The sequence below is a fragment of the Ornithodoros turicata genome, chromosome 1 (genome assembly GCF_037126465.1).
Source record: "Ornithodoros turicata isolate Travis chromosome 1, ASM3712646v1, whole genome shotgun sequence".
In the NCBI taxonomy this organism is placed as follows: domain Eukaryota; kingdom Metazoa; phylum Arthropoda; class Arachnida; order Ixodida; family Argasidae; genus Ornithodoros; species Ornithodoros turicata.
In genome coordinates this window covers 43,594,506-43,614,925 of record NC_088201.1, presented here as the reverse complement: position 1 = coordinate 43,614,925, position 20,420 = coordinate 43,594,506, and the positions used below count along the sequence as shown (strand labels likewise).

Here is a 20,420-nt window from a genome sequence, read left to right as displayed (position 1 = left end):
GCTGGGCTGTCCAGTTGTCGATGTGTAGCGCAGACATCGTCACGTTGTATACCGTTCATAAACAACTTGGTCTCGTAGCGACTCGTGTCTGATTCCTTCATAGCTCTAAATTATACTGGTATTGTGGAAGGAGACAGTCGAGAGCGGTGTAGCTGTGCAACACAGCCGATGTCGCACCTGCGGAAAGCATTCGCACGGCTGCGTTCATTTTATTTTTCCAACACCTCCTAGATAGCATCAGGCCTGCGCGCATACGTCACCCCACGGAGGCCTGCCTGTCTTTGCGACCTGCTTCAAGTTTTGTTCTCGTTCGCTCTTTCATCGACATCATAGCAGCATCCTCAGCAGGCCTTCCTGTGTGACGCCGTGTCACGTGGGAGCAGGCCTGATGCTAACTAGGTGGTGTTGGTTGTTCAGACACCAACTCCGCGCATGCGCTGATGGCGCCTCTTGTTTGAACGAACAGATCACTTCTTTTCATGTGCGTTTGTGCTGCTGTCGGGCGGTATTTCGAAACTTTAGGGGCACTTTTTTCAAACCGGGGAAAAAAAGACAAAAGAAAAAAAAAGAAGACACAGAACTGAGAGGAGGTACATAATCACGGGTAAGATAATCGAAGACCCCCTTACCCCTCTACAATTCCGCCATTGACAGTTCGGCTATAGTCCCTGCAGTTAGGAGAATTGCCAAATAATTTTAATTAACGAATTATGTAATTTACCAGGAAACAAAAAAAAATAGACTGAGTATCTCTGCACCCTTTCTAACATTACGCAGTAAGCCTCGTTCAAGTGCAATGAAACGTTTTTATGAAAATGTTTGACTCATTTTAAATGGAACGCCCTTCAATAATAGTGAAAACAGAAAGTGTCGGAGGTATGATGGCATTGGGAATGCCATTCGTACCAGCGATGCTCCTCTAAAAAGAAATCTGGCATTTGAAAGCGACGAAGCAGTTTGAAGAATCCTTATCAAGCTCGTCAAACGGCGCCCGTTATCACCAATCAAAAGGAAGTGACCCATGATAAGTGTTCGCTCTAGACTGTCCTCCTCTTTCCTTTCCGGATTCATGTCTCCTCTCATCTATACACGTGTACAAAGGTAAAGTCGTCTCACTTACACAACACGTGCTATTAGGCTAAGCTCACTTTAGGGAGACGTGTCCGCGAATCTTGGGCATGAACGTGAGGTATGCTAAACGTAGCGGCAATACGTGATTTTATTTACATCTATCTTGATCAGTAATTAGAAAATTTCACTGATTAATCTTTGCAAACGTCCCACTACGGTGCTACGTGGTGCACATTGTCAAAGTAACTATGGTAACATGCCATCTGTTTATGAGAGACATGTGGCAGTGCTTCTGTGAGCTGTTCTTCGCACAATAGTGCTACAAATGTGTTTCATATTCGTTTGTTTTGTTCTGGTTCATATTTTCTCTGCTGCCCACTTCACCATTCTCTTTTTCTGTCTGTGTGTACTCCTCTCTAATGAAGTCATTAGTTTGGATGACTGTGTAACGTAATTCTGTGTGAGATGTCAGCACTTTGTGGTTACCCCTAGTTTGGATACAAATGTCATTTCACATAGTTGGTTTTTGTTTTGCCAAGAAAATATTGATCAAGACTTGTCTTAATTAGCATAAAAACAAAAGTAAAAATTGTATCAATAAATTCACTCTCCATTTCGATGTCTCTGTTTAGTTGCTGCAAAAGATAGACGACTCGTCTACGTCAAGAGTAATAATATTTGCTCACTCCACCACGCTCTCAAGAAAGCTCTCCCTTCTCATACTTCATCACCTACTCGCGTAATGCTCGTCATTCAACTTGTGTATGGCTGAACTACTACTGTCTGCTAACTGCGTAAGCAGAGACACACATACTCCTCGAAGCGACAGGCGTTGCTTGCGCAATACCAAATGAAAGACTACTGGGACACCATAGAAGCTCCTTGTGATAGCAAATGAAGCACTACTGGGACACCACGAAGTTTGTTTGCGCAATACCACGCGTGGAACCTGTGCTTGACATGGAAACAGGGCCGTTAATGGGTCATGACACATCCTAGTATGCACGATAGTGTACGTACAGGTTGGCGTTCTCTCTTTGCGCCATTCCACCATTATAGACGTCTTCTGCATTTCTGTTCTTTTACTTTATATCCCCAGTCGATTGCCTTCGTCGTGCACATGACGTCCTTCCGAGAAGTTTGTCTCTGCAGTCGGTGGAATGCTGTACTGTGATGGAGACATGAATGTGTGTCCCTCGAGATTTAACTATACGAATCAGAGGTAGCCAGTTACATGGCACGGCCTCTTTTTCCGAAGCTCTGACGATGGACTGTCTTTTCACTGCAAATGCTTTTCTGTGAGTTAATAGTCCCTTTGTTGCGATCGGCGCGAAACTTTCCCTGTGATGCTTCAGATGACGCTACACTTACCTGTCAGACATGCGTAACGAATTGAAAACGTGAAATCCAACCGGCATGAGGAATGCCGTGACGTGGACTGTATTCCTCGGGAGAAGAATGCATTTGAAGGAGCAGTGTAAGCCCTTCTACGTCTTTAGATGTTTGGTAGCCGGGAGTTTACAACAAATACCAGGCGTTCGTACAAAAGAACAATGTGTGTGACTAAGGGGTAGCATGTGCGAGTGTTTTTTGATAAGCAAAATGCTCCAGAAGCTCTTGCACTCCCCTTCCGCGAACCCCACAGCCCAAAAAAGTCACTGTGCTCTTTGGTGCGCTGCCAAACGCGTACGGAATGCGATATAATTGCAGCAGGCAAAGGTCTGCCAACGGCGAACCCGACCATAGGTTGCCGTGCGCCTCGTGCACGAACACAGGTGTCGCCTGCAAACGCGTTCACTCATTCTTGAAGTCGCAGTACTTTTTGGTGCGCATTTCCGAATATCTGGCTTAGTGTGATAGCGGCACACTTTGTCGCACGCCGCTTCGTGGCATTATCGGCCGCATGCCGCTTACGCGTTCCTCATTTTCGCCCATCCCGTCTACACACCCCATTGCAATGGCGGTACATCTGCGAACTCTACACTTGCGCGAGTGCTCCGCAGCATATACCACCGCCTACGCTGTAACCCCACAGCGTCCGTGTTGCCGACCGGACCACGTGGACTACATCACGCGATACGCTTTGTCCAGAGCGAGCGAGCACGCCCGCCGGTTTCTTCTCAGGCTCTCAGCCGCGGCGCGATGTACGAGAGGGAGAGGTTCAGTTGCGAGAGTCAGAGGCCATGATGCCCCCTTCCCTCAAACTGAACGCGACACGGCTTAACAAGTACGTTAAAGAAACGCTACATCGCATTTAAAAAATAATTTCAAGTAATAACAAGAAATTAACCGAGGCGGGCTCCAAACATGGACGACACAAACAGGTAAGCCTCCAACGCCCAGAATCAATTAAATCAAACAATTCAGGCAAAAGGTGCTGACGCCAGACTGCGAACCTTAGGCTTTCTGATTTCCGGTGTAGCGCTAGCACATCTGAGCGGAAATCAGAAGGCCCAGGTTCGAATCCTGGCGTCAGCACCTTTTTCCTGAGTTGTTTGATATAATCTCAAGTGTTTCAAAAATGGCATACGCCCGGCATCCTCAGCAAATCAGGTGCCTGAGCGATATCACTCTGAATGCCGTGAATGCCATGAACGTGTCATACCGTGAAGTTTTGTTTTTAGAGTACACACAAACGAGTCAAGTTTACATGACTCCTCGACGCCGAGAGTAGTGCTAATCAAACGGCTCGGTCGAAGCGGCCGATGCATACGTGGCCAGCGCCACCCTCCCCCTCCCTGTGTTCTTAGCAGACGAATTTCCAGTGGTCTTCCCTCGACATCACGGCAGAAAGATCGGGTCGCGCCTCCAGTAGGGAGTTTTAGTGTACCGTACGCTATCGCCTTTGCGTACGTAAGGAACACCGTTGGTGCATTGCGCACGCGCAATAAAGCGCCATAAAGCGAGCTTCGGGCAGTGCGCAGAACCACCACGCTATTCCTTACGTACGCAGAGGCGATAGCGTACGATGCACTACAACTCACGATATTCCGCCGCTTCGCGCATTTTTGACTTCTAAGGCGTCGTTTTTAAATGGAATTGCTCAGTGATAAGGGAGCTGCAGCGAAAATACGTTGCATAATTGGCTCTCACCAGGTACTTGATAAATTCAATCAGTTCTAAATCAAAGAGGTAGTTCTAAATGCTGTTCCCTTGCCTCTTCAAGAAAGTGCAGCGTCTGTGCAAGACAAGTACCGCGGTTGCATGCCTTAGCAGCAGAGTTATTTGCCCAACTTTGCATCGACACAGAAAGATTATACATACTACGCAATTAGCCCCGGTACTTAGCGTTATCCTTATTGCATTGTATGCATTTAAAGACGAAATAGAAAGAAGTTCTAGATTAATAGAGTTGAGCAAAGTGCATTCAACAATTTGTAGCGATACTTCAAAAATGTACTGTAAACTATATGACGACTAGGGACCTTGGAGTATCAGTATGGCCATAGCATCAGTACCTTTTTTTAAGAATAACCTGTACAACACCTTAGAGCTAACAGTGCAACGACAAGAATGCCCGACACGCGATCTCGCGTCCTAACTGTTGTCTTCCTCGTTTTTACGACCACCAGGCTACAGACCTTTCTTATTCACAAACAAAGTTCGGATCTTGGTAACGGAGAGGTCTCCTTTTTGTTTGCGGTGGTCCAAATTATCCACAGTCCTACCCTGCGGCACGTGCAACATGTCGCCACACTGCACTGACAAACCTTACGTGTAACATCACGGTACCATTACCATTATTATCATTGTTCGTTCACTCCTACGGAGTGCGATGCTGTTCTTCTTCTTCTTTGTAGGGGGCAACAGTTGTCAGCCACAGTCAAGTAATGTTCCTTCGGTACTGTGTTCCCTCGTCATCCCGGACGATGTACGATCTCGGTTGCGGCGTTCTTGCAACGACTATGGCTGGCCTCCATTTTCCACCCTCTTGATCCCTGAGGTAGACGTCGTCCCCTTGATGAAGGTCAGGGAGCTGTTTGGCGCCTTTGTCGTACTGTTGCCGCTGTATCTCTCATTTGTGCTTCAAACTTTGTTGTACTTCTGCATGGTCTGTATGCGATCTCAGGAGGAGTGACGGGTGAATGGGTATTTCAGTCCCCGTGTGTCGGTTCATGAGTCTCTGGACAGGTGATCCAAGGACACTGTCCCTTGGAGTGTTTCGCCATCCTAGCAAAGCGTCGTAGTATAGCTCGGGGTTCCATAGGCGCACTTGTTCATGAGCTTTTTTGGTTCCTGCACGGCTCTCTCTGCCTTCACATTGGATTTTGGATAGTACGGGCTTGATGTTACGTGAGTGATTCCTCGTTGTTGTAGGAACTCTCTGAAGTCGGCGCTGTTAGATGGCGGACCGTTGTCCCAGACTACCCTCACTGGAAGTCCATGCTCGGCAAACGTTGTTTGGCAACACCTAACCACTGGCTTGACAGTTGTCCTGTGCAGTTGGTGCAGAGCAAAGTAAAATGAATAGTAGTCCACGATGATAACATAGTGGTTGCCAAGGTTTTGAAACAAATCGACACCCACTACTTGTCCGGGTGCTGTAAGTACCGGGTGATTCATAAGAGTTTCTTTTTGTTGCCGCGGCTTGAACTCCTTGCACACTATGCAGCTTTCCACCTTGTGTTTGATATCCCCGCACATAGTGGGCCAGTAGAGGACTTCTCTGGCGCGTTGGAGTGTTTTATCTACGCCGCTGTGTGCCCTATGCAGTTTGTCCAGGATCGTGGCTTCAGTTCTGCTGGAATTAGTATAACCCTGTTAGAGTTGAAAAGGAGGCCGCTTTCCTCGTGGATTTCGCCCCTGTAAGGCCAGTAGGGTTTTACAGCACCTTGCATGTCATCCTTGTTCATTGGCCACTGATCTTTGGCATACTTCATCATAGTGAGCATGTCCTTATCTCTGCTTACTGCTTTTCTGCATTGTTCCAGAGTTTCATCCTTGACCGGAAGGTGCTCAATGACGTTCACTTCGAATACCTCTGTGTACACAGTGTACACACACAGTGTATCTGCTATAAACAGATCCTTTCCTGGTATGTACTTCACCAGAAGGCTATACTTCTGAAGTGTTAGTCTCATTCTTTGGAGTTTGAGTGGGCACTGGCTCAGTGCTTTCCTGAAGACGCTTTCTAGCGGTTTATGATCGGACTCCACCGTAACGGTTCTCCCGAAGACGTAGTCGTGAAAACGTGTACGCCCATGAACGATCGCCAGCATTTCTTTTCAGCCATCCTCCTCTCCCCACAACTTCCGTGCGCTCTTCTTTACGACAATTAAGCAGGCGGGGCTAAAGCCGAATTTTTACTATTTTTTAGACTATTTCTGTTGCGATACCGTGCATTGTTTTTGTTGGGTCTGTGGTTATCCTTGGAGGACTTCATATTTCTGTTAAAAAAGTGAGGTTCGCTTGGCAATTTTCAAAGTTAATTGAAAAAACTAAATTTCCCTCAATAAAAAAATGCCCAAATCCTTCCTAAATGGCGGCAAAAGTTCCCAGAAGGTAATTGCCGAAAGTCCCACAATCCTCCTGCGAGTACGTCGCCAGCTAGAATTTTTTATCACTTTAGGTGAAACACCCTGTAGATACCAGGGAGATCCATTGCTTGATCAGAGAGCTCTGTCCCCTAGTAGCGTGGAATAAGTAAACCTTTTTCCTTGTCTTCTTGTTTCTGTGTGTATTACATTACTCGGATCCGTTCCTCGTTGTCTCACCTAGTTTTGTGCTAGTATAGTCTATAATCGAGTATAGGGTATTTGATATTACATTGTGTGCGTATTTAAAGGAGTACAGAGGGCCATCAAAAAAAAAATTCAGATTAAAGGGACTATGAAATTTCCCGAACCCCCATACTTTTTTTTCGATGGAAACTGTTCTTCCCGCAGAGAAACTAATCTGCCACAAATTTTTCCGGACGAAATCGCTCCACCCTGCGAGGAGCGCGCGCTGGAAATGTCTCTTCCGCGTTCCTCCTCTCCCGCGCATATTTCCCTGCCGATGGTGTAACTGTACGGACCGCTCTTCGGTTCCCCGTTACGTCACCGGTGTTGCACAATGGCAAGTAATGCCGCGAGCTCGCGCTGTGGCTGCCGCCACTGCCGAAATCTGCCGATCGCGCGAAAGCTGCTGTCATGGAGATTTCCACTCCCGATGAACGCATACGCGGGATCGTACGGCGCATGCTCCTGGCGGGATTCCTCGGCTCGGCAACACGTCACGATGACGTGTTGCTGAGCCGGCCGTGGTCGCGTCAAGTTACCCGTTGTGTCTCCGCTCGGCAGCTCGCCACGGCGTGGCGCCAGCTGTCCTCCCTTCGCCGCTCCGTTTAAATTCGCTCCCGAGAAATCCGCTCGCGCGACGAAAGTAAAATTTCGGTTCTAGACTCAGAAAAATGTCTTCTTTCGAACGAAACGAAGAAAAAAATCGTTTCATAGTCCCTTTAAGACGTCTGATGAAAGTGTGTGTGTCATTTTACCAAACAGCGCGAAAGGTTTTGATGTGTGCAATTTGTTTCCCAGAAAAAAAACTCACATGAACATGGCTCCGCGCGCGTTCACCCTTAACTCGCCTCTCCGGGTATAACGTTGAGGAGAAGGTATGATGCACGTCACCGATGACGTTATAAGGAGAAGCCGTTCTGGTTCGCCGGTCAGGTGTGTGATACGCGCAGAGGTGGGGAGTAATGCATTACAAAGTAATGCATTGTCGGTAATGCATTACTTTTGAGTAATGAGTAATGGTAATGAACTACATTTTGCCAGCAAGTAATGAGTAATGGTAATTCATTACATTTCGACTGAGTAATGCAGGGTGGCATTACTCATTACTTTTGTCGAATGTTCATTGCGCCACGTGAAGATTGGAACACCCAGATTTTCTTCAACCCGCCTTTAACAATGAGCACAGGGCAACAAGGAAAGCGAAAGGCGCAGCGTGGGGAATTCTGCAAGGGTTCAACAGTCGGCGGTGTGTGTCACAAGTGTCTACATGATGATATCACCGATTTTCTCCTGTTTGCATGTGTAGTAAAGGATAATCAGTGAAATAGAAACATAGCCTCTATGAAGGTAACACGTAACAATTGCTGTAGTGATTCACTGTTTTATTATGGTACCGTGTTAGTTTCTCTTGTGCTGTCAGAGGTAGTTTTCCTGCCAGGACAGAACTGTAGGCTTTGCTTCATCCGCCAGCTCCATAATGCTAGAAAAGGCATCTGCAACAAGTCTTATCTATAGTTTTTGCCTATCAGACTCGCTTCTGCGGGGGGGGGGGGGGGATATGTTTATGAAGAAAAAAAGAAAGGGGATTTAGTGGCACCAATTTGGGGATACTCAGGTGGCTATTGCATATGACAAAAAAAAGCAAGGACAAAACTTATGCATAGCATCTTTGAGGCTTATGCCCTAAGACGTAAATGTAATGCAGGAGTAATGCCATTACTTCGTTAAAGTAATGACATTACTAATGCATTACTAATATCCAAAAGTAATGAGTAATGTAATGCATTAGTTTTTTATGCAAGTAATGAGTAATGGTAATGCATTACAAAATAAAAGTAATTTCCCCACCTCTGGATACGCGTTCACTGTTCCAGATGTAGCTTGCTTATCAATGTTTATGCTAGCCGTCTTGTAACCCCGTATCACTTGTGATTACTTGTACACGCGCTGCGGGGGCGTATCCCGGCAGCTTTAAAAGCGCAGGTTTCGAAAATAAAGGGTTCTTTTTGTCTAGTGCACGTCGCACTGTACGGATGCCTTTTTATTGGCATGCCACGACAAAACAAGTGGGGGTCAACGCCTTGTCCCTTTGCCGCCGTAAACCAGTTTGGCCAGTTCTCCCGGAGAATCGGGGACAGAAGGAGCGGCCGAATCATTACCGAGCCAGGAGAAAGGCTTTTTCAGAACGCCGAACAGCAGAGTAGCAGACAACATTTCTCTAGACCAATCAGCCAGCGTTCTCCTTATAGCGTCAGCGCGAGGTTCCAGGCAGATCACAGGCTGGTACTGCTCTCCACCGCCGTTGCCCACGGTCGCTATTTGCGGCGTACTTTAACTTCAGTTTCTGCTATAATTATGACTCTGTGGTGTGAATTACTCCGCATGGTGCATCTTACTGGCCTACGTAACAGTTTTATAGGAAGAAAACAGGGTGTTAAAAATTACTTCTGTGCTACTTTAAGTTTGTTCATGCTTGCGTATTGTTTGTGTATGGCTACACTCGTGCTCATCTTCCGTTATGTAGTATCCGCTCAGCGGGTCCTTAACTTATGGAAAATAAATAACAAATACACTAGCGTTAAAACGCACCATATAAGCACCCAGAAACAACCTCAGAGCCAAAACGCCGACGCAAAAATTGGGGCGGGCTAAGTCGTGTCCGAGCCGTCGTGTTTTACATGAAAACGTCATGATCTCCGATTCCTTTGTAGTTTGTGGGATTTTAATGAAAGCAATACAAGTCTTTATTCGTTTATTCATTCCATTCATTAGTCATTTATTATTAGAGGGTAAGGGTGAGCGCCGGCAGTCGAATTTGCCTCCGCCGCTAATTTTCCTCGGCGCTCCCGTAGCTCTCTGGATCGCTCGGTCCTGGACTTTGGGGGCTTTTTGGGTTCCGCTCGAGCCGCCCTTTCTTCTGATTGCCGTTTCCATTGATTGTGATTACATTTTAGCTTCATATATGCCGACATTCTGGCAAAATACTGATATTTCAACTTTACAAATTTATAAACTTCTGGTTATTTTTGCTGAAGCCCATGCCGCTTAAGGTAGAACCTCTCAAGCGCTTTCCAACGACACCTCGATTGGCGTCCTAGCTTCACGCGTTCGGGGGTATCCCGAAATGCCACCGTTAAGAATCCACCGTTCAAAATCCCAAATGTTCAAAATCCCAAACTGCGCTAGCGCATAGCTTTGCCCGCGTGCTCAGTTGTGGGGAGACCTCAACCGCGCGTGAACTGTCAAAAAACAAACCTAAACTAACCTAACCTCTGAAAACTAACGTAACCTAACCAAATTCCAATCATTTCTGCTGTTATTTCATGATGTGGACGCCTTGCTAAGCCTAACGGCCGGCAAAAACCTGGCTTTTATTTACGACAATGACTTCTACCGACGTCAATCACTCCATACTGCGAGGTTTGTCAGTAATGTGTATTATTCAACACTATCATTGCGCCATTCTTCATATTAAAGCTTTAATTTAGAAATCTGGGATTTTGAACATCTTGGATTTTAAACGACGAATTCTTAACGGTGGGATATCGTGGCATCCCCACGCGTTCGCGAGATAGACTGCCCGCAAGTTACACGTATACTCCTATATTTCCGTTTCTCTCGCACGCGCCCGCCACACCCAGAGGTTGCGTCAGCCGCCACAGTGACCTTGTTAGCTAGGATCTTACACGTGTGAGCTACAGTGACGTAGCCAGACCTCCAAGGTAGGGGGGGGGGGTTTCGATACAACCCCCCCCCCCCGCTGATCCTGTGTGCGACAACACACACATACTTGTGCACACTGCAAAGTGTGGGATGAAAAAAAAAAAAGAGTTGATTTGGACGTTCACAATACGATTACATGTATAGGCTGCCATGACCAATGAGGTGGTGTCACAAGATTGGAAGTATTTTGAAAAGCTCATACATCGAAAACCATTCATGAGTGCTGCTTAGATGGACGCCATGAACTGCAAGGACTTTCGCGATCGTCACACTGCCCCCCCCCCCCCCCATATATTACGTTCTCCTCGGATTTGCACGATTTGCGTGGGTCGGTCCGTGACAGGTAGGGGGGGGGGGCTCGCTCCCCCCCCCCTAGCCTCCCCCGTGGCTACGCCACTGGTAAGCTATCAGGATTTAGCCGGTTGGTTGCTGTCAGTTTATTACTCACCGAGTTATCACGTCATGAAATTCGGCATAATTTCGTTGCATCGTAAATTCTGACCTGGCCACTTTGCCGAACTTGCATACGTTTTCACGTCAGAAAGGTACGACAAGAACCTGTCGTGTTGTCGACACTCGTTCATGCGCCAAGGGCTGTTACCACAATAAGGCTATACGGTATTGGCCACAATACGAATAGACAGATTCCGCTTTCCGTTTGTCACCCGCGCTAGCTACAAAATGAACTGCTTGCTCACTTTTAATTTTCTCAGTCGTTGCGAAACTGGTTGCCAAGGCCTGCGTTTCGTAAACATTGCACTACGCCAAAGGTGACACACGTTGACAATATACGATCTTCTACTTACAAGGGCACGAAGAAATCACTTTTGTTTTGCGACCTGGCTGGCAATACAGAGGCAATTTAGCGAGCCACCCCCGAGGCAGCTGTCACTTGAGTCAAAAGTCCGCCAGACGACGAAGAGCAAGTAACGCCATTAAGCTTTCTAGGGAAGACATATACGAGTATACTCAGCTATCGCTGGTCTTCCATGTGTATAAATAACTCCAAACGCGGAGACAACAAAAGCGCGATATTTTATCGTCTGCTGTATACGTAAACCGAAATTGAGTGACCTGGAGAAACGTCTGAGTGGCAGAAGTCTCAGTTTAGGCTGTGTGATGAAAGAAGTCGCCACCGCGAACGCGATTGACATTTCCGCGGCGTGTTTATGCCAGGCTGTGGTGTAGCTCGCAACATTAGGATAAAATTAGAAACGAAACAGAGTGTTATTTCACCAAATGTGAATCAATCTCCGCCACAACAACAGCCATAGTGCCATCAAATCGCCTTTGATGCTGCAAAGGGTACTGGACGACACTATAGGCCGGTTTCACACGAACGTTTTTCTCGGCCGTGTTTGTAACGGAGCTAGAACGGACCCATTGGAACCTGCGGCGCTCGATTACCTTCAGGTTCTATTTGGCAAGCAAACAGACGACAAATACGGTTGTGTATTCTGTAAAACCGGTCTTAGTTTTCTCCAGTGGCGTGATGCTGTTCGTAATAGCGGATCATCGACTCGGTTATCTCGCTTACATTTTGCTTGGTTTGTGTGTTTTTAATGCAAAATTAATTCTAACGATAGGGGAAACCTTGCAGTGCGCGTGGGCTGGACTGCCCTTCCTTCACACCAAGCAGGGTACTAACCTCTCTCACGACGCAGTCGTTCCCACTATGTAGAGATTCACACGAGCCGGGCAAGTCCAAGGCAAGCGGGCTGGGTTCGGGCCACCCATACCTGTTCGGATCCGGGCCTGGGCCGGGTCTGGCCGGGCATGGATTGTTCTATGCATTGTGAATATTCTTTATTCCGAGAACAAGAGGCACACCGGCAGAACAACAAATAAAACAGTTTAGAAACAGTCCAAAAACACATTACGTTTCGGGACCCATAAGGGGCCCATCATTAGGAATGAAAACGCCCGACAATCAGCCGTTCGTTATTTAGGAGTACAGAGGGCCATCCAAATTATTTTCAGTTTAAAACATCTGATGAAAGCAGAGTTCGGGGTAACTCGTTATAAGTAACTCGTTACTGTAACTAAGTTCCTTTTTTTTTGGTAACTTGTAACTTAACTCGGTACTTCTGCGCAGTTGTAACTTTCAGAGGAACTCGTTCCTTTTTCAGATAACTTTGCCAAAGTAACTTAAGTTAATTTCCAAGTGACTTTTAACTCGCTTTTCACTCACGTCCACATATTTTCATGCTTTCTCTCCGGTTCCTTCATGGCATTTTTTACCATAAAACGTCATATCCAATCAATGGCAGTATTTTATTCAGTAAGTAAGAACCGCTCCCATTGAAATGAAGCTGAACCATTGTGCGCCCACAGGGAGTAAGATACAAACCGTTCGAATAGACCACTACCAGAGAGACCACTACCACTACCACTACCGTGCTCGTTACGAGCCCTTACGTGTTGTGATGTCACCGCCCTGAATGAACTACAGGTGGTGGTGGTGGTGGTGATAGGGCTTGCCGTTGACGGCCTCACGTATGTGGGCAACGTCACGACTCACGCCCTGGGGGAATGTGCGTCCTGGGCCGACTTCTAAGGGAACTGTGCCGACATATGAATGAACTACAGCTGCCAACGAGGCTGCAATCTTTTCGACCAATGAGGTTGTTTAATTTTGTTTGGATAGCTCGCATGGTTTGTCTATGGTTTGTCTATGGCTTGTTGTTGTCACTTCTTCGTCATCTGCATCTTCTCGAGCAAATCTCACAGCCCTCATGTAACCTCTGGTGTAAATACGATGAAAGGGGGAGCATGTCATTTTGTACACAGTCGTGGAGCAATACATGTTCGTTTCTGCAGAAAATCCGTTTCTGCAAACCTCCAAGTGATGTTTCACACTCTAACGAGTGGGTAGACCCACTCGTTAGGCAAACGATCTCATACGATCGTAATTGGACCGAGCGATTACGCCCCCGTCACTTTAAGGGTCGATTCACACGATGCAACTTTTTGCTGCAACTCGGTTTCCGCTATAGTTGCACGCAACCGAAGTTGCACCAAAAAGGTCCCTTTCATACGGCGAGCAACTCGGAATGCCGTAGTCGTCAGCGAGTTCGACAGATGGCGCGAAAAACATCATTGTCATCATTTTCGTCCAATCGCACTGCGACTTCTGCTCGTTACGAGTTCAATCCGTTGCGAGTTTGATAATTTTGCATAATTTCCACTGGTTAGTGATAATTTCATCGTCTCGCGTACTGCCGCTGCAATAACTGACACATGGAAGTCTTCCTGATTGGTCGCGCTTGCAAGGCGGAGCCGTGTGATTGACAGGTTGCAGCTAGAGTTGCAGGAGAAATCGCTCGTGAAGCGATTGGCTCTGCAACTCTTGCAACTCGAGTTGCACAACCAGAGCTTCGCGTTCACACGGTGCAACTTGGTGGCGCAACCTGGTTGCGCGCAACTAAAGTTGCATCGTGTGAATCGACCCTAACGAAAAGAGCGCTCATACACCACGTGCTCGAGATCCCGAGTGCCTCGCGCTTCGTTAGATCACGAGCCATGTAGTCGATGAAGCCTGTGAGCACGTAAACACATTCGTTAGGCAGACGACTCCGTCGGTCGTTACGCGAGCAAGAGATTACGCCTTTGTCCCGTTAACGAAAAAGCGCGTCACGTAAAACGTGTCACATGTTCGTGTTAACGAGAGCTCCGCCCCTTGTTGGCTCGCGAGCGATGGAAGTGATTAAGCCCCCTAATCATTCTCTGACGGACTGGGACCTGGCCCGGTCTGTCCAGGCACTGCCGGCCCGAAAAATAGTGGCCCGTGTCAATCTCTAGTTCCCACTCTGACTTCTCGCCACTTGCGCTCGCTCTCCTACGACTGCACATTCCACAACTGAATGTGTCGTGTGATTTGTGTGCCCACGTTCATGTTTTTATTAGTCGGCGGAAGTTTCTGTACCAACTCACCTGTATTTTTGGATCAATCATACAGGTAAGAGCAACAGTCGAGCCGGCTAACCTGCCGGTTCATCGAAAGAAAATTTACTTTCATTAATACAACAATGATATTGAGCGACGCCACAGTGGTCGGTCCGTGGATTGACTTGGCCCACCTGAGGGTTCTTTAACGTGCACTGAAATCTCATCGCATGGACACCGATTAAACGTCGGTGTCCAAACGTCTGGCGGAAGACGCCGTACCTAAGCAACTTGCATCCAGCTACCAAGTTGCTGACGTCCTGGGCCGGGATTGAACCCGCAACCTTGGGATCAGCAAGCCGACACGCTACTAACTGTTCCACCGTGGTCGGTCATAAACAATACGTGCCGGACGTGGTGCACGAGAAAAATTAAAAACTAATGCCGTTGCGCGCAGGACGCTCATTGTCCTATAATTTATGTATGCAGCCCCATGCATGCTATGTGTGTGATCCCTATCCTGAACCATATGTGTATCGAAATGAAGGACCGCCTTTTTTGTCGCTGGCTATGAAGCTTTATTTACATGTATATTCACATATTTTACACTCTATACATGAAAAATTGTCGCTTGGCGACAGATAACGTTCCTCAGACTCGTTCCAGTCTCCTGCTGAAACCAGTGACCTTGCACCTATTGCCTGCTTGCACGTTACTGCCTTCAGCATGAGCTCCTGTTTTCTTGTTCCTTCACTCTTGTAGTATTTTTCGTTTGTGGTTCTTCTGCAGCCCTCTCCTCAGCCTGCAGCCAGCTGACATGGTTGGAGTGAAATAAAGGACCGCGTATGTTCCTGGCGCATGAAATACTCGGCCTCGTCACGCAGGAGTTGGAAGGGCGATATCGTTCTAAATGTTTCCTATTTTGACAGAACACAGCATGGCACGTTGACAGTCATCTTGGCCTACTGTGGAGGCCATTACACCTTCACAGAGTAGCGTACTGCCAAACTTTAATGAAATCCTCAATAATTTACTATACGTTCGTAGATATAATATAAGGAACACGGGTGACACCCGCCGATTTCACACAGTCAGAGCTTGAAACCAAAGGGGAAGGGGTAGATAACGGGCATAATTTCATTTCGTATGCCGACGTCGCGATGTGGTTGCGCCCCATAACCCCAATGAGGCTCGTGCACGTGACGTCACGCGCAGCCGTTTAGCGCCTTTAAGCCACGTGACTCGGGTAAACATGGGGATGCGTCACAGGCGTCATACTGCGGGCGCAATGAGGCAACAGCTTGCGTTTTTACAATATCCCCTCGTAATTGCACGCATACCCCAACAACTCACGGCATGCCCTCGTACTGTGACTCCAGTGCGGCAATAGGTTTTCCCGAGTCACGTGACCAAACGTGACGTCACTGCACAAGCCTCACTGAATTCATAGTTGGTAAAGAGGGGAAGTAAATAGATATTTCTAGATACTGTGCTGTTGATCCACACACAAGTCCGTGCATTTAACACAAATGCGTGGAGCAGCGGCATTGTTGACGAGAGCGTCACCAGCATCGTATATGGCGGTCACGCTCTCCTCGATCTCCGCCGTTCCAATGACCCCCATGGCCAGGTTTCCTATTCCTTCTGTACCTGCTTTCTGCTGTGGTTCTCCGTCTGTGGCTGCCCCCGAGTCTGGCGAATACCCTATTATTTTGCCTGGTGGGAAATGGTGGTATTTGGTCACCACCAATTGGTGGTGGGGTGATGGGTGGTGGGTGATGGTGGTGGGAAATTGGTGGTCAAGCAACAGTGATCTATGTTCCCGACTGGCTTGCTGCTCATGATGACTACGTAGTACTTCTTTTGTTTTAGACAGAGTGTTATGCGCATGCAATGTAGTTTTGCCGCCGTACTTGACGAGCAATGCGCATTCGGTGGCGACTTCGGCGCAGTGCCTGCCCAGAATTTTCAATTTTCAATTTCGAAAAGGGTATGAGCGTAATTGGGACGACAATGGAAGATTGCAGCTCTACTGCTTTACTGTACCTTTAAGGTGCTAGCGTATGCCGAACACGTCGTCCTTTTCTGTTCTTCTGCAGGCAAAGTGTCATGCATGTTGCTACATGTCCGCAAGTTCTGCGTTGCATCTGGTGCGCGTGTCAGCTGGTCCAAAAGCTCTGGTTGTTAACTGGCAATGCAACATTGCTTCCCAACCCAGTTGGCCGGTTTGCCCTGGTCTAGGTCCTCTCCTGTTTACCATGGCGTCCCTCTGGACCAGGCTCGTTCCTCAACGAGTTCCTGGATGTCGCGTGTCGCCAAACTGCGGCAGTGTGTCAGGATGTGGACGCCGCTCGACCTGTCGGTCTTCGCTTGGGCTTTTGCATGCAGTGTGAGGCTGACTTTGCGCGTTTGGTATTTTCTTCAAGTGTTGCCTTGCGGCAAGATCGCCATCAACAACATTGACAGAGTCTTTGTCACCTTCGTTTGGAACTCGCTGTACGAAAGGACACGGCGTGATAACTTTTTCACTGCCTGGTGCACTTCTCTCGTACATTTGGTGCATCTCCATTTGGTGCACCTCTCTGCCCGTCAGGTTGTGCGGAGTGTCTGTTTTCTTCGCGATAAGACCAATCCATTTATGAAATACTGCATTTATACCTTCTTAAAGGACGAGGTACTAAAGGTAGTTGTACCCACAGTGTACGACACAGCACTGTACATCTTCTTAGGCTTCTACAAGGAGGTTGCTGACACTGTACACTTCCTTGCCAGGCGGTTTTCGTACGACTTTTCGGTCCCTGTCTTGGGCTATCGTCGAGTTTCTTTCCCCATTCTTCTCTAACGGCAACATTTCAGCTCTGATCCTGGGGAAGATGTGCTTGTTATTGTAAAGCAAATGCCTGCATAAGCCAAAGTGAAGGACCTTTTCTTCCGCCTGCATAGTGGCACTCTTGGCTGTGACAGCAGGGCTCCTTCGCAGCTTTCAATAACTAGAACTGTAGCCTCTGCCCACAAGAGGAAACCACCGAGCGTGCTTTCCAGTCATGCAGGAATGCTTTCTTCTGGGACGTGTTCCAGCGTGCTTCAAGAAGAACATCTACTTGAGTCCGCCTGCCATTCGGTACTGGTGCCGATTCGACCAGGAGGCGAGCACCCGTGGGCCGCACTCATTTTGCTAGGCCTGTACTCATTGTTGGTAGCCCGTGCCTTTGTTCTGAAAGTACGTCTACACATTTGTACACACATCATCACAAGCATGTGTATTCTTCTGTATATAGTGCAACCTGTCATCCTTATTTCTCAGCATCACATATTGCATCTTCCATTGTATTGAATTCTAACTCTATGGAATAAAAAGCTTTTGGACTGAGAAAAAATGTCGGCGCAGTGTACGTGGTAGCACACCTGACCGGCAATCCGAGAGGTGTCGATTCGAGTCCAACTACCGGCACTCGCTGAATTTTCGTCAACTGCCATCTTTCCGGGGTTTGAACTCTCTAGGACTTGTGCACGCCATCATAACACGACGCTGTGATAGAAAGAATCATGCGTAGTCCTGACATGTTCGCCACCTCATCAAATCTCCTTCGGGTTGTCGTTGTAGGGTTTCTCGGGATGTTGGCTCTTCGTGATGACATTAATCTGCGCATGTAATATGTGCGGTGATAGGTGGCTTCCGGGTTTTCGGATTAATCTGAAAAACTCCAGAAAACATGCGCCGATAAAAATTTCGGCAATTCGGATTTATCCGACAAACTCATGTTTTTAGATATTCCAGAAGCCCAGTATTCGGCAGTCACGGTTTCAGTTAACAATGCTGGTAATGGCCTCTGAGGAACCTCGGTGTAAAGGTCGATGAATAAGCTGAGAGTACGTCGTTCGTCAGTCGTCACACGCAATACTAACAGCAAGGGCGCATTTCAGGTCATTCCCACCAGCAGACGTCTCTGGCGGACTGCATCACTCGCGAACGCAGACGTAAAGACGACGCTGAAGACATCGCACAGCAGTTCTGCCGAACTCTTTAGTGTACCACTCATTCACATAAGTCGGAAGTTTTTTTTTTCCGAATTTCGGAAATTTACTGAGCCTCAAAAAATAAACTTCGAAAAACTTCCTCCGAATTTGCCCAAAAATAAACTCCGAAAACCCGGAACCCTAGCTGATAAGGAACAATGGGGAACACTGTTCGTGGCAGATTGCGCCATTCCAGCGTTTGGATCTCAGACAAGAAAACTAACAGACAATAAGTATTTAATAGCAAAATAACGGAAAATAATATAAGAAATTTTTAAACTACGATTGAAAGATCAGTTATAATCATGTTTTGTTTTTTAGGTCTTGTCCCCTTAATGTGCTTTTTCTTCATAAAAATGTTTGAGTGGTGCGAACGCTCTCACTCTATTACTCTACGGTCTCCTGCGCTTTCCTCTAATGTTTTACTATGTCTCGAATTGGATGCATTTATGAAATATCGAACACCGCATGCTCGACTAGCTTCAACACATGCAAGGCTTCGGGAACCCTGAGTCGCGTTTGCAAATTGCTGCGCTAAAGCTTGCTTTTGTTCGGCTAGCCCGAAGTGCTGCTCATTAATTAAGCACTATGGGTTCGCGACCGAAGCTTATACAGAAACGTTTGCCACACCACCTGGCACGTAACCAGCATTACAGCCGGGAACGTCCTCATTACTTTGGTTAATGGCACGCGTGGAATAATCAGTTTATCGTCTCTATTCGAACCCGTAAATGTTATGGACTCATGAACCTCGCGTTTTATGGCAAGCTTTAATGGCTCAGATGAAGTGGTCATAAAGTTCGCGTTCTTGTAGATATAGTGCGTCGAGAACGACCGCCCCGATCTATGCGATCATATGCGAAGCGAAACGTTTCTCTTACTCCATTGCTGTTCCACGTTACATGCCGCGCAAAAATACGGAAGCGCCCCAAAAATTATGTGTTCCTTCTAATTGGCTTTTCCAAGGTCATTACAAATTTCGATGTGATATATGTCGGCACAGTTCCCATAGAACTCGGCCCAGGACGCACATTCCCCCAGAGCCTTAGTCGTGACGTTGCCCACCTTTATCAGACATTTAAAAAAAAAAATCGGATCGGTGGTGGCGCTTGTGAAAGAGCTCACCTTTGTGAGGCCGACAACGGCGAGCTCTTTCACAAGCGCCACCACCGATCCGATTTTTTTTAAATGTCTGATTGGTTATTAACGATTTTCCACGAAACTTGTCCGTGAGAAGTTCTCGTTACTTTCACCCTGTGCATTGATATCGGTGTGAGACACTGCTTCTGCATCTTCATATTACCTGCGAATGAGCAGAAAATATGAGTGCGGTCATAAAACGGCACGCTGTGTAACATACAGTACCGACACGCTGAGATTTTGCATTAATTGATGTTGGTCGTTATCTTTAAAGGGACTGTCACATCCGTCCCGGTTGATTCCGAAACTATAGTGCCGTTTCATTCTCGCTCATCATAGACAATAACGCCGAAAATCCGACGCGAATTATTGGAGTAGTTTCTGTGCAACCGACGTGGGGTGGGGGGGGGGGGATGCAATGCATGGCAAGAGCAGAGGACGGATGTTGATAGTATGCCGAAACTCCCTCTCTGGAAATCGGAGAGAACGTCCCTCGGACAAGGGGGGGGGATATGTTTATTAAGAAAAAAAGAATGGAAAGGTTAGCCAGGCAAAGAGCCGGCTTGCTATTCCGAAAAAAAAAAGGGGGGAAGGGGCAAACGAAAAGAAAAGGAAGGAAAAAGAAAAAAGGGGGATCGAGACAGAGGAAAGAAAGAAAAACAAAAAGCAACAGAAAGAAAGGAAAGGGAAAGAAAACAAGAAACAGAACGAAAGGGAAGGAAAAGAAAAGAGAAACAAAAAGAAAGGAAAGGAAAAGAAAACAAGAAACAAAAAGAAACGAAAGGAAAAGAAAAGAGAAACAAAAGGAAAGAAAGGAGAAACACAAAGAAAGAAAAGAGGAACAACAAGAAAGAAAAGAGAAAC

General features: G+C 47.1%; 1 protein-coding gene across 1 annotated transcript; it reads right to left on the bottom strand.

Annotated features, from left to right (window-relative positions):
• Window positions 1-5,241: 5,241 nt before the first annotated feature.
• On the bottom strand, window positions 5,242-5,715 carry LOC135388381 (uncharacterized protein K02A2.6-like). Its single transcript, XM_064617958.1, has one exon. The coding sequence runs from the start codon at window positions 5,713-5,715 to the stop codon at window positions 5,242-5,244; it is 474 nt and encodes a 157-aa protein (XP_064474028.1).
• Between the last annotated feature and the right edge of the window lie 14,705 nt (window positions 5,716-20,420).